At 38.3% G+C, this 14533-nt stretch overlaps 1 protein-coding gene across 8 annotated transcripts in view; it reads left to right on the top strand.

Annotated features, from left to right (window-relative positions):
- Positions 1–14533, top strand: part of AKAP9 (A-kinase anchoring protein 9) — a 105676-nt gene that overhangs the window by 90069 nt on the left and 1074 nt on the right. For 7 of the 8 annotated variants that reach the window (XM_048305882.1, XM_048305871.1, XM_048305854.1 and 4 more), the window contains 14 exons: positions 250–441; positions 1295–1483; positions 2119–2263; positions 3020–3239; positions 4220–4370; positions 5261–5929; positions 7661–7860; positions 8668–8776; positions 9640–9825; positions 10382–10582; positions 10982–11214; positions 12190–12275; positions 12960–13080; positions 14215–14354. In XM_048305882.1, coding sequence (XP_048161839.1) covers positions 250–441; positions 1295–1483; positions 2119–2263; positions 3020–3239; positions 4220–4370; positions 5261–5929; positions 7661–7860; positions 8668–8776; positions 9640–9825; positions 10382–10582; positions 10982–11214; positions 12190–12275; positions 12960–13080; positions 14215–14354 — 2842 coding nt within the window. The remainder of the gene's footprint in view (positions 1–249; positions 442–1294; positions 1484–2118; positions 2264–3019; positions 3240–4219; positions 4371–5260; positions 5930–7660; positions 7861–8667; positions 8777–9639; positions 9826–10381; positions 10583–10981; positions 11215–12189; positions 12276–12959; positions 13081–14214; positions 14355–14533) is intronic. The other variant, XM_048305845.1, reaches the window with a different exon arrangement.

Raw genomic sequence — 14533 nt, 5'->3', positions numbered from 1 at the left:
ACCAATGTACACTGGAAAATTTTATTTGAAACTGAGAAAAAATACAGCTGTTTAATAAGTTTCTGTCTGATAGATATAAAGGACTGGGTGACACTTCTGTCCTTGATACAAGGAAGCGTAGTTTCCTTATGCTGATCAAATTAGAAGTACCAGTTTTCCAATACATATGAAATGAGATTGCAATTATTTTTGTTATTATTATATCTTGTTACTACTGGCATTAATGATTTCTTTTTGGTTTTATCGTAGGGTTTGCTGAGAGCAGTCCATCATGAAGGCATACAGGTGCTGTCTCTCACTGAATTTCCATATGGTGAAAGAGATCTGTCACCTCATGAGCAAGAGCCAGAATCTTGGTTAGAAGAAAGAAAAGCTTTCCTAAGCACCATCTCATCTTTGAAAGACCTAATTGCAAAAATGCAAGTTCACAGAGAAGCCGAGGTATAAATAATACCATAAGATTCTATCTGAATAAAAAATTATTTATTATAACCTTCAAAGACACATTCACTGTTCAGGTTTAAATGCCTAAATATTCTGTTACAAGGCAACATATTTTAAAAATGTGCCATAAAACTGCATATTGCACTTTATGGTAGTAGTCTATCTTAAATTACAGCTGGTATTTGTTCTTCTGTTCATTGATAACTTTTGACTGTATAGATCCACCTTTTAAGAAGAATTCTATTTTGAAAGCGTGTTCCAGTAGCAGTTGAAGTAGAATATTTAATGCTGTTGTTTATTGGCATATTAATCAGTAATCTGTTAAAACTTTTGCTTGTTAAATTATCCCCGTTAGACTCTTGGATATATGTAGGTAGTTTCTATTAGTTCAGCATTTCCTTTACCATGCAAAGTGGGCAGATGACCTTCATGTCATTTAAATTAAATCTTTTTCATATATAATATCACAGAATCACAGAATGAACTAGGTTGGAAAAAACCTTGGAGATCATTAAGTCCAACACAGCCCTGTGAGAGCCTAGGAAGAGATGCAATGTACTAAAAATTAAAAGAATAGTGTAATATAGTAACGTAAATAGTAACTACACAGGGCTAAGTTTTCAGTTACAAAAAGCTAAATTGCCTCCATCTAAAACAAAGCTAAAAGTTTAGCATTTGTGAATGCTGAAAAATTCATAATGTGTACAGTAAGTGCATCCATTTGGATGGATGAAATTTACACAATTATTCAGAAAAGCTAACTAGTCCACTGAAAGCACACACTTTACATTGAGTTATAACGATGTAATCTTTCCGTTTGGCACTTTAAATTATTGTTGTACCACTGCAGATTTATGCAAGTACTGAATCTCCTGAAGGTGTCTCAGACTGGCGAAGAGAACTTCTGCATGCCATTCAACAGCTTTTTGTGAGGGAACAAAATGTTCTTCTTGCTGCATTTCAAACTGAACTTGCAGAAACAGGCACAAGAGATGCAGTGATGTTGATGAATCAGTTAGAGCACAGACTACAGGAGCAGGTAATATAAACCATACTGTAGTCAAAGTATTTGTCTACATTAGATTTTAATTTAAAATGTATAAATCCATTAAAATATGTGTATTAATAGTAGTTTTGACAGTCTAAGGATGAAAAAGTCAGACTTGCAGAAAGAAGTGGTGTCTTTAAAAGAAAAGTGATATGGCATGGGAAAGAAACTTTTGGGTGCACAAGTTATAGAATGTATACAGCCTTCAGAGATCAATTTGAATTAAACACAGTTGTCCTGAGCGATTTCATTAAGTTAATTAGAATGATGTTACACTGTCTAAGAGAAAAGATAGCTTGTTTATATAAAATAAGTTGCAAGAAGAGAAAGTGATAAGGCTGCTATGGGACAGAGAGAAGGTCAGTTTTCTCCTCTGGAACATGGAAGGATTAGTGAGAAAAATTGCAATTTGCCAGAAAAGTGATAGCTCTTTTCAGTCTGTAATTTTGATGCCTAGTAGAGAAATAAAAAAATAACAAGTAGTTCTTTCAAATATAATACTGACTTAATTGAAAATGTTTTGAATATATATGCACTATGAATGTATAAATAAATATTATATCAACACCACAGATATTTTCATAGAATCTGGAGTTTTACTTTTAAAATATTTCTAATGCTAATAGGCTACTAACCAGAGAGCAGCAATGGACTGTCTTCAGAATGCAGACAGAAGAAGTTTGCTGATGGAGATTCAAGTATTACATGCTCAGATGAACAGTAAGAAAAGTAACCCAAACAGAGAACAAGAGATTGATTCAAAAAGCCAAGGTGATTTCTGTGGTAATATATGTCAGTTTCCAAATGCTTTCAAGGCAGTGCTCATAACGTTGTAAGTGACAAAAATGGTGACTTTTCTTGCTCTCCAATTTTGATATGCGTGTTCTGAACATGCATACTTTTTATCTTCTTCAATCTTCTTTGATTACTTTTGCAAAAATTAAGGTATAATCTGTGTTCTTGTGACTTGTATCAAACTGAAAGTGATACAAAGTTATGTCCAATTGCTATAAAAATCGAGCTTGAATTTTGAGGCTATTTTCCATGTATATGCTTCACTATTTAGGTTCAGCAGCTTTGACATTATCTAAGTTGGATAGTCAGTCAATGCAGAAACTAAGAAGCAATTAGAATGAAGAACAAAAAGTTCAGAGAACAGGTATACTTTAAAATTAAGTAAAGCTCACTGTCAGTGTGTAGTTACAAATATTAGGTCACAGGTATACATATGTAATTATCTAATTTCAGTTATGCTAATCATTATCCAAATGATGCATATTGATATAGTTGCACACGTCTTATAGCCTTTAAGAAAATCAGAAGTTGAAATGATTTCTTGAAAGTGTGAAAGGTCTTCAGGTATAAAAGGCATGGTTTTCCTTTTATTCCACTAATGAAAGAATATATTATTTTAAAATATCACTCTTAATAATAGCTTTGTGGTCACGCGCTAGCTAGGGGAAGCTTTACCCAAACACACAATGCTTTTTTATGAAGTAATTTCCGTATTAATGATGCTCTCATTAGAAATGCTGGAGTATAATATGCAGCAGAAGCAGTTGCAAATACTGGAGATGCAAGTGGAGCTCCGGAGTATGAAGGACAGAGCAGCTGAACTTCAGGAGCAGCTGAATTCAGAGAGAATGATGGGTGCAGAGCTGAAGAATGAACTTGCACAAGCCAAACTAGAGCTTGAAGCTACCCTTAAAGCCCAGCACAAGCACTTCAAGGACCTAGAAACCATCAGGTGTGGCTTTCAGTGCCAAGCTTTCTGTGTTGACTGTGAAGATCATCTTTCTTAATCTGAAATCATAATACCGATTTTATTAAGGGCATTGATTTCATGCAGTATAAGTGCTTCTCAGTATTTCTGTAAAACCTTCCTGACCAAAATAGACTTGTTACAGTTGACAAAAAATGTATTTCAATTCATAATTTGATTTAATGCTTTATTAATTATCAAGTTCCTTTTTAAACTTTGCTACATTAGACTACTCTATACAAGCTAATTAGTAGACCATATTTGTTGAAGGTTTTTTAAACTGAACATGGAGAAAAAAATTGCAAAGTTAAGATGACTTTGCAAGTACTTCCATATGAAATACTCTTAAATTTTCTTTGATACAGTTGATAGCAGAGGCCACAGATTTGGCACTTAGGAAAGCCATTATTATTTTTGCCTGAACCAGAGGGATGCACCCATGAACAGTATCTTAATGTTCAGCTCAGAGATAACAAATTAAGCTGGAGTTTAAATTGGGATTACTTTAGAGGTTACTTTATACCCTTTACAGACGATCAGGAGCAAGTTTCTTTTGCAAACAGATGCAAAATTGATTTGCACAGAGTGAAAATTCAGGTCATAGATTTTTCTTTTTCCCCCAATATATTTTTTTCCCTTGAGAAACATGGCAGCAAGATGCACTTCCATGGCATTCTTTAAGATTTTGGCCAGTGACTGGATTAGGTTGAACACTAACTGCCTCTGAGCCCCCACAAGTGGCAGCTACAAAGTTAGCAGGATGAACACAGTTTCTATCATTCTTGAGTTATGCAGATCCTTCGGTTTTGAGTTAGTCTTGCCTTTCTAAATAGGCTTTTCACTGTTACTCTACTAGACTAGCAGTGTTTTCAGTGCACAGGATGGAATAAAAAACCAAGTAACTGACCTTATCATAATAGGATTAGAGTCACTGCCTAATGTAAAAGTTGCCCGTTTCTTTTTAGGACTGAAGTTAAAGAAAAAGCAGCTGAGCTAGATATTCTCAAGGATACAATGGCCAACGAACAGAAAAAATCAAGAGAGCTACAGTGGGCTTTGGAAAAGGAAAAGGCTAAAATGGAACGCAGTGAAGAAAGAGGAAGAGAAGAGCTTGAGGTATTCCATAATCCCAAGTGGCCTGGAACATCAAGGAGCATGAAAATATTCTTTTGGTTAACATTTCATCTCAGCTTACATTTTTGCCCAATGCATGCTTCATGTTCTGTCTTCAACTGTAGTATTATATCATCTAGAGCTGAAGAAAGATGTATAGAAGCTGTGTGGCAAAGTAAGAAAAAGGCCTGATGCACATCCCGTTTAAATCAATAGGAATTTTACCGTGCTTTTCAGGCCCAAGATTAAAAGATTCTATAATGGCCCTCTATTATTCAAGGGGACAGAACACTGCTAATATGGCTACACCCAGCCCCCACCACAGCCTAACTTGTAAAATGTAGTATTTAAGGAGACATATTGTTTGTCACCATTTAAAAAGTCAGCAGTTTCACCTCATGAAAATCAAACTAGGGAGTTTAATTTAGGAGAAGATGCTTCATTAATATCTTCCTTGGTACCTCTGCAGTATTTGCTATAGTGAAGGGGAGAGCAGGTATCCTGGTACAAGACAAAAGGCAAAAAAGCGATAACTTCAATGGCATAGATTTATTCACATCTTGAAATCTGAAGTTGAAAAATCATTTTCACAGTTTTAGAAAGTAAAAGCAGCTGGCTGTCTTCAACGTCAGAACTACAGCTGCTTGTATCTCACTATAAAGTATGTGTTACAATGATTCTTCTATTAAATAATCTGATCTTAGAATAAAGACATCTGTAATGTATTTTAGTGTCAGATGTAACTGCAGCATTCAGAGTATTGTCACATTAATTGTGAATAGCAAAACCTGTTAAAAGCAGCATGTATAGAGGTAGCATATTTGCAATTTGCAGAAGATAATGGAAAGTATGCACAAATGGCTTTAATCAATCCTTCCGTTTTCTTTTGAAAGGACTTAAAATTTTCTCTTGAAGATCAAAAACAAAAGAACTTAGAGTTAACTAAACTTCTGGAGCAAGAGAAACAGCTGTCAACTGATCTGCAACAGAAAATTGAATCCCAAGAAGCACTCAGTGCTGCCCAGCTGTCACGTGAGCGAGGCCGTAATTCTGAGTTGCAGGTGCTTCTTGAATCAGAGAAGGTTCGAGCTCTCGAAATAAGCAGTGCCCTAGAAAGGGAAAAAGAGCTATGTGCTCAGCTTCAAAGTGCTGAAGATAAGGGGCAAGCTGGAACACCTAATCCATCTGAGGAATTGCTTAAAGAGCTACAGAAGCAAATGGATGAAAAGCATGACCGTATAGTGGAGTTAGTAAGTGAGATGGAGAAGTATAAACTGGAATCTGTGCAAGTGAGACAGCAAATGGAAAAAGAAAGGCAGATCCAGAGGCAAGCATTACAAGCAGAACAAGATGCTAACATAATAGTACAGAAGAAACTCCATGAACTGGAGTCCAAAGTAGAAGACCTTCAGTGGCAACTTGGAGAAAAGAAGCAAGAAGTTCATAAATTAGGGAATGAAACAAAGAAGTTGCAGGAAATAATCCAAGATCTACAGAAAAAAGAGCAGGAGAATGAAGGAAGAAAGGAAGCCGAAAGGACACCAAGCCACAACCCAAATGAGGTACAGTAGGACTGAAAGTAATGTGTAATATTGAAATATGCAATTTAGCTTTAATTCTTTTGCTCAATTGTGTGTCACTGTGCCTTGACTCAATCTATAAAATAGCCTGCAGATTACAGACCATGGGCACCAGAGGATGGGAAAGGGAAGGCAGAGAATGGAAAAGGCAAAGCATTCCAGTTTGCTGCCTAAAACTATTCACCTGCTTCCTCCTGAAAGCAAAGTTACAGAAGTGTATAAGGAGGAGCACAAGCAGGGGAAATGCATCTGGATGTATACACACACTCTGTCTCAGGAGAACATTCCTTGCAACCAGTTGCAGGAATGAGCTATTCCTACTCAGTAATGTCGCAGGTCACTGCCCTTAATCTTTAGTTCATAAACTGCAAGGGGTCTTTGAAACCTTATAAGTGGTCTTCCAACAGCTTCAGTAAATAAATGAGTAAGCAATCAAACAAACATATGCATGAATATGTATATGTTAGCAAACAAAACAGAAGAAAGAAATCAAGGTAAAAAATCAATTTAAGAATATCCTAATTTTTAGATGAATGAAAGTAGTAGCTGTTTCCTCTACGTTTTTCACTCTCATAAAAGGTCAGGAAAGTTTTAAAATTATTTTTAAATTACTTTTAGAACTTTTTTAGAAACTTGCCTGAAAAAGGTAAGCATTGCTAGGTGAGTGATTTGTGGATAGTTGCAGAGAGGATTGACATGAGACTTGCTTGCCTCTTTGCTGACCATGTTTTTGCCCATGCCGAGATCATTCTTTTTACCAGTTATCCACGTGTGGAGCCAGGAAGGAAATTTTTCTTTTCATCTAATTTGGCTACCTTTATCTTTTGAAGCATTGGAAACTACCCACAGCTAGAGGCAGGATGTTGAGGGTACTGGTAACTGTGGCAGCAGCAGCCTTCGTGCTACGCTCAGTTTGTGCACCTTGTTCTTCTGCACAGAGGGAACTGCCAGCACTGTGGTCAGCAAAGAGTCTTCCCTTGGGTCAGGTTAGCAGCAGCTGTTGGGTTTTTTTCCCCTCCTCATCAGCAGATAGTCTGATCTGCTTTCCAGGATTTGCCTGGAATTTCAAATAATGAATCTCCTGCTGTTTCCTGTGACATACGCAACACACAGACTTTTTTCTTTGGTACCACACTGTAGGGCAAACAGCCAAAGGCAGAGCCATGGGCTCAGGTTTCTTTGTGAGTGATGGCAGTTCTTCCATGGCAGTGTTGGGAGGTTGTTGCTGAGGAACACCTCTTCAGTGCATTGTGTTGCTTGTGGTAACATCTGTGGTGTGGTTGCCTGTGACTGTGGACTGACCTCCATCACCATGGTGGTCTCTTTCAGCCCCTGTTTTTCTGACTATGAATTGGTTACCAAAACACATAGGTCCAGTTGCTCAAATTCCATGCACAACTGGTAAAGGAGCTGCTGATGGAAGAAACAGAAAGGCTTGGTGACTTCCTGCTGACTAAGTTTTTTGACTGGATTCACACTGTAGGTCTATGTTTGCTAGATCTTAGTCAAGAAAGACACTAGACCTTTCATGAATGATAGTTTAGTGCTACACTACAGCGGTGCTGTAGTCACACTAAACTTCTGTCTCTGTCAGAATTACTTGTTCTTCAGTTTCTGAGGGTGTTTCAGAATTGTATGTTTTCATTTTACAGCATTGGATCACATACTTTATATATATATATCTATATCTATAAGATACATATTTTTTTCCAGACTACCTGGGATACACCCAATGACAGAACAAGAAATTGGGTTCTCCAGCAAAAAATGGAAGGTGCTGAGTCAAATCAGTTGACTTACCGCACACTGACAGGAGATCTCTCTGCTGCTACTGAAATTCTGGAAAAAGTCAGACAAAAGCTGCAAAATGCATCTCCAAAGCTGAAGCAGTTGGCTTGGAAAGCTGCTAGCAGGTTAGACCAGTCTTCAGCTATTTGGTTTTGTTAACAGCAACCAGCAAGCTAATGTATTGGGTTTGAATCATACAGACTGCAGGGCTTAATTGAGTTTGGGGTTGATCTGGTTTTATTACAGAGTATCAAGTGCTGTTGTAAATCCTGTTTGTTTTAACAGGGTTCATTTTAAGGCACAGCAAAATTGTCCTTTCTTTCTCTGAAAAGTGATAAGGTTTCTCTGGGTATGGTGTAGGTAGATGAATTTAAAACAGTAATTAAACAATTCATGATGTATAAGGGGATGAATATAGGGATTATTGTTCTGAATCATCCTCCTTGGGGAAAAAACTGATGGTCAAGTGAAACCGATCTTGATTCTTATTTTTGGGGGGTTATTATCTCAATAAGATAAAAAAATATCATGGGAGGTTTGAACCTGGTTTTATTTTTCTGTGACGGTCATTTAATATTAAACATTCCTTCGGACACGTTTGCACAAAGCAGGATGGGGTGTATCTGGGGTATACCCTAAGATTTTGATCACACGGATTCAACAGATTCATGGGAAGCAGAACCACTCTTTTAAATGTGGTTCATGTAGAACATCCCTGTCTACAAATGAGTGGAAACTGTTTTATACGCTTTTTTTTCTATATCAAGACAATTTTGTTTAGAGTCACTGAGCAGTCCTGAAAATGTTGCCCTGTCTCCAGTAGTGGTGCTGAAGTGACTTGCTATAGATCCAGTGCATAGGAATCTAGTCCTGTTAGTCTGGCTCAGGGTGTCAGAGTTGATCTGCTGTTGAAACTGTCCCTGTTGTTTCAGATTGCAGTTTGAAACAGCAGATGATCAAGACTTCATTGCAGTACAAAATGCTATTGAAGAAGTTATTTCAGAACTGAAAACACTGCCTGGATTCTCCAGTCTGGAAGAGGTGAGAGTCAATGCTGTAACTTTGATGGGAGAGTTTGGATGATGATATGTGGGCAGAAACCAGTAAGGAGTTTGTAAGCCTGTACTTATTCAGGTCTTTACTTTATAAAGGAAAATTCCAGTGAGTGTTCTGATTGAAGTTGGTAAAGTAAAGGGGTAAAAACATCCTTCCTTTTATTTTTTTTTATTTTTTTATACTTTAAGTGATTTTTCAACTTTCAAATTAAAACTTTTCCAGTTTCATTTTAAATTTCTGTCTCTCTTGGCTTTTTCTTTAAGAGAAGTTATTTACCTTTCAGCAGTAATCCTGTAACTGAGGAAACTTTTCTCAGTACTTCCTAATATTAAAATCAACACTTAGTATTTACTGTATTGTGTTGACACAACACGTTTACTTAAACTGCCCTGTGTTTACCAAAGGAAAGGCCACTGAAGACTGAGTAACATGCACCTGTGTAAAAAATGAAGTGAGGTAATCTGTTGCAAGGAATTTGGCAATATTTGATTTTTAAGTGAGCTTGATTTGATCCTTACCTGTATTTTAAGGAAGTGTTTTCAATGTAACTTGAAAAAAGCCTTGAGGCTTTTCTTTTCCTCTAAGATAGATAAACGTAGTAGAAAACTTTGCAAATTGTTATAGCTGATACAATTGAGCTTGTATGAAAGTACTCTGTTGTAATGTACAGGATAAGTATAGACAAGAAAGTCACATTAATCTGTAGTTTACATGTACACTGAAGTTTTTTATGTACAAGTTGATGCAAAGCTATTATCTACAAAAGTTTTTCACTGTAAGCCAGTTATTTTCAAATTGGCAACTTGGATCTAATAGAGGTTGAGTTTGGTTTTCTTTCTTCCTCACAGCTGAAGCTGGTGCTGCCACCAGGGACTCCGTCCAGCTCACTGACTGAGAGGCTGCTGAGGCAAAATGCTGAGCTGACGGGCTTTGTCAGCAGACTGAGTGAAGAGAAGAATAATTTGAGGAATGCTGTTATGAAACTGGAGGAAGAACTGAGAAGACACCAGCACAGACAACCTTCAGCAGACTGTGTATGTCTATGGTGGTGCTGATGTAATGAGTTATGTATAGACATAAAAGCGTAATTCGTTATCCTAGTCACCCAGTTGAAAGTGATCAAGCTGTCTTTCCTGGTTTCCCTCTACAGAGTAAATGGGTGTGAGTTATTCTTGTTCAGTGATCAGTATGTCTCAGCTCACTGTTAAGTGTAAAACTTAGTGATTTTACCCAGCTTCTTTTTGTTAACTACTCTTTTCTTTTAAATGCCTTGTGCCTTTCTTTTTTATCTGTATCTTGTCACCGTGGTAAGCAGCTAATAGATCCAGATAGCTTCAAGATCGTTAAGCTAATATGATCCACTTGAGGGCAGTATTTTTTGCAGAAGCTGTATCTTTCTGGGACATTGATCAGGCTCCTAAAGTCCCTGCTTTTGAGGTGTCAGAGCGCAAGGGTGGCCTCAGATCCAACCAATGGGTAGTTTTTCTCATTAATTTTATGAGCTCTCCACCAAACCAATGACTAGGATGACACAGCTTAAGCTTTTCCAAATCATCCAAGTCATTCAAATTCAGTTTCCTTTGTCTTCAGTCTTCTAGGCATTCATCAGATGTTGGAGTTAATATTGATACTCTTGTTGCCTCTGAGAAGGAAATGTGGAACAGAGAAAGGCTGTCGCTGCAGAAATCTTTGAAACAAGCTGATGCAGAACTCTCCAAGCTAAGAGCAGAGCTCAGGAGTGAGGCTTTCCTCAGAGAACTGGGATCAGATACTGAAAATGCTGTTTTAAGGGTAGGAAGATTTTTTTTCCCCACGTATTAACTACAGCTGCTTTTTAAATTTTGATATGGGCCTATTTTTCATTGTGTTCGCTCTGCTTTATTCTGCGTAAACAGATACTAAGTCAGTTTTAAAATTTTCATCCTCAGATACCTGACTATTATTTTTTCTATCCAAGAATGACATGTAAGCACCTATGTTGTCCTTTTATGTGTGCTCCATTTCTTGATGTTTAGGTGAACCTCAATATAAGAAGCTGCATTCAGCAAGAGAGAGCAGCAGCACAGTCTTCGCCATGATAGTGACAAATGAATAATCACAGAAATGCTATAGAAGTAACGATGTCAGAAGTCTTGGAACTGTAGTGATTCATGGAGCTTATGGGGCTTTTTTCATTTTCTCTTGTTGCAGAGAATTTATGGCAAATACCTGCGAGCAGAGAGCTTTCGGAAAGCTCTCATCTATCAGAAAAAATACTTGCTGCTGTTACTAGGAGGATTCCAGGAGTGTGAAGAAGCCACGCTGGCCCTCATAGCACGGATGGGGGGACAGCCTTCCTACACAGACCTTGAAATCATCACACATCATTCAAAAGGTTTTACACGATTTCGCTCTGCAGTCAGGGTGTCCATTGCAATTTCAAGGTAAACTGGAGAAAGTTACATTTCAAACAGAAATGACTATGCAGTTTAATATATACTTTTCTAGCTCTCTAGTGAAATCTAGAAATTGTCATATTCCATCCTGTTTAAATGGTGTATTTTTGGTAGTCATGAATACAGTAGAGTGACAAGATGAGCAGAGTGTAGATAAAATCTGTAATAGGAATAAGCAGCCTTATTGTAGTTGAAAAGGGCTCAGTGTTTGATAAGCACGGGTGGAGTGTGCTGTGTAAAGTCATATTATTAAAAAAAAATTATGAGCAATTCTAAGGATTGCACTTATTTACAAAGGTTTTTTTCTGCAGCTTAATTTCCTTTAAAGATTAAATTCATACATACAAGTATAATACAGATTTAGGAATTAGTTTTCTCCATCTAGGTAGTCCTTTGAATTTCACAAGACTAAGGATGAGCAGGAATTGGTGAGGAAAAAAAGTAAAGTTTATTACTGCTTTGTACTGCCATGTTGCTACAAACCTTCACAAAGGTTTGAACCCCCAAGCACTTCTGCTTGCTATTGTTCTGAGCCTTGTGTGTAGTATAAATTCAATGAACTATTCATGTACCTGTTGTGAGATTTTTACTCATAGTGCTCTGCAGTTGCAGTTTTGGGGCTGTGACAGGGTAAAGAAAGTATATTTAGTATGGTTTTAAAATGCTGGTGTGCTGTTGCTTGGGTGCTTGAGCCATTTACTGTCCACTTGGACTTATACAGCACCTCTGGAATTGCACAGGTGAAGCTGAAAGCAGGTTTGGACAAAAGATGGTCTTGCTTAGGGATGTGCAAAAGGATGTTTTGTATTTGATACTCAGGTTTTAGACGCCCATCTGTTAATTTTGCTTGCTGGTCAAGAAATTCTTATACATTCTAGAATAAAAGAAGCAGGTTACTTTTATGAGACTATTTCATTTATCCTGAAGCTGTTTGTTTTTTGGTTTTTTTAATTTGAAATGCAGAATGAAGTTCCTGGTTCGTCGATGGCACAGAGTTACAGGTTCTGGTATTCTGACTATCAATAGGGATGTCTTTAGCCAGAACACAGGTAAGTCACAGTCTAGTAATGACTGAAAAAATGGTATTAGCAAGTCACACCTTACTTGCAAGTCACTGCTTAATGGAGATGGGTTTTAATTTGTATTGTCCTCATGTGGAATGAATGGGGGCTGTTCCCTCTTTCTTTCACTGTAATTGTTTGGATTAGCTTATTTCTCAGTTTCCATTCTCAGCATAGACACTAAGCTATTTGCGTTCTCTTCAGTTTTGTTTTGCTCCATTGTGGGTGGTATTTAAAAAAATATGGAAGTTTTTTCGCTATGGAGTGCATTCATGAAAGCAATTTTAGCTGCGTCATTGAAGTTTTTGTAGGAGATCTGCACCGTGGTCTTTTTCTTAGAACAAAAGCTTGTCATTCTTTTATTACAGGTTTATGTCTGGGAAATGACAGTTTTCTGTTTGCTTTTTTGTAGGAGTCTAAGGAGAATCAGAAGCTTCTTTATTATTTACTGGCTATTTAGGTCTGCGCTAAAACCTTTGCTCAGTCTGTGAGAGTTTTCTCACTGACGTCAGTGAGGCCAGGATTTCACTTCTGCTTTTCCCTGAGGGTCTAAAAGTGGTCTACACTTGTTAAATGCCATTTTTGTGATATGCAAACAGAAAACTCATTTTTGAGATGCCCAGTGAAGTGCAAAAGCTTTTGGTTTCAAGACACTGCTTTTTATATTTCTAGGTAATGAATTACGGCCTGATTCATTCTCTGGTGGCATGGATCTTTATGGAGAACAGAGGCATTCCTATAGATCCAGGTCAGGCATGGAGTCTCCTAGATCTCCTGTAAACTTTCAACATAAGTACGTTTGGGGTTTTTTTTACTATTCTCTTTCAGGCACTGTTTAGCTAACTGAAAGCGTCAGTGTTGACTGCTAAGGTTTGTAACCTTTGATGCTGTAAGATTTGCCTTTTTGGTAAGAATAGGTAAAAAATGATGCCTCAGGCATTCAGTGTGTGATTACTCATCAGGTGCTTGAGCCCAAAGCTCGCACACCCCTCACACTGATTCCCGTCGTGCTCTCGGAACTGGCAGAGATCGCGGGATGGAGCTGTGCCTTCCTGCACCTGCAGAGCCTGGGCGTTGTGACTGAGTGACCCTGCCTGCCCTGCTGGCTGGGGCAGTGTGGTGTGGAGAGGGCTCTCAGCCAAGGGAAGGGAAAGCAGGGCTGCCCACTGTGGCCGAGGTTCACCCATTACTATGGGCTGGCAACAGTTGCGTGGTGTCATGGCCAGAGTGTGGGTGGAAGCTGCTTGGTAGCTCCGTTGCTTTTTCTTGTTTAAGCCCTTCTGGTTGGCGACCCTAAGCTGTGATACCAGATGCATCAGTGAGGCAGATGCCAGTGAAACCAGGTATTTTTCATCAAGGGCAACATTTTTATGAGTGCCATCAGCCTTTGATGAGCTAATACGAAGTTGTGAGCTCAGATCTTCACTGAATATCAAATTCTAGCCATTTTTGGGTTTCATTTTCATGTAAACCACCTCAATATTTGTATTATCTTAGTTTACATGGAAAAAACTTTTAATCTATTTTAGCCACTGTTACTTTTACTTAGAGAGTAATGAGGAGAGGCAGAATCCTATAAAGATAGCAGTGCTTGTTGACACAAGCTTCTTAATAGAAAACCAGACTTCAATCTACAGTGGCTTCTGCTGCAATCACACTAGGAATTTTCTGCTCAGTCTTCATCTCGAAAAAATGCAGCAACAAATCCTGTGCAGTAGAAAGAGAAGGCAAGTGGGAAGAGTGGTTTCTCTGGCTTGGACAGTAAGTGGCAGGGAGGTTAAATGGGTTTGATGTGCTGGCTACCACATGGGTAAGCTAAGGAACATGCAGGCCATGAGGTATCCCTACCTACAATATTTTGCTGTGTGGCTGATATTTTTACTTGTAGTTACCCTTTTTGAAATGGTGTGTGTTGTTCTGCCCCTAGGTTCCCCGGGATGCATGCTGATTTAAACCCAGTCTCCTTCGCCTGTCCTCAGCTGCAGAACTACGATCCCGAGAGGGCTCTGACAGATTACATCAATCGCCTGGAGGCACTGCAGAAGCGGCTGGGCAGCGTGCAGTCAGGTAGGGGCTCAGGCACCCTCCCCAGCATCCCTGGGGAGCACAGGGCCCACTGCCAAGTGGGTGCTGGTTCTCTGAGATACATAACAAACAACTTCAATTTTATCAATTTTCAGCCTTAAACAAGAGGCATTTCTGAGCTGTAGCAAAAAAACTCAATTAAAAGAAGACTGTAAAATGCT

Source organism: Corvus hawaiiensis, chromosome 1 (assembly GCF_020740725.1).
Source record: "Corvus hawaiiensis isolate bCorHaw1 chromosome 1, bCorHaw1.pri.cur, whole genome shotgun sequence".
Lineage (NCBI taxonomy): Eukaryota > Metazoa > Chordata > Aves > Passeriformes > Corvidae > Corvus > Corvus hawaiiensis.
The sequence above is the reverse complement of the archived record's forward strand: the minus strand, read 5'-3'. Positions and strand labels throughout refer to the sequence as shown.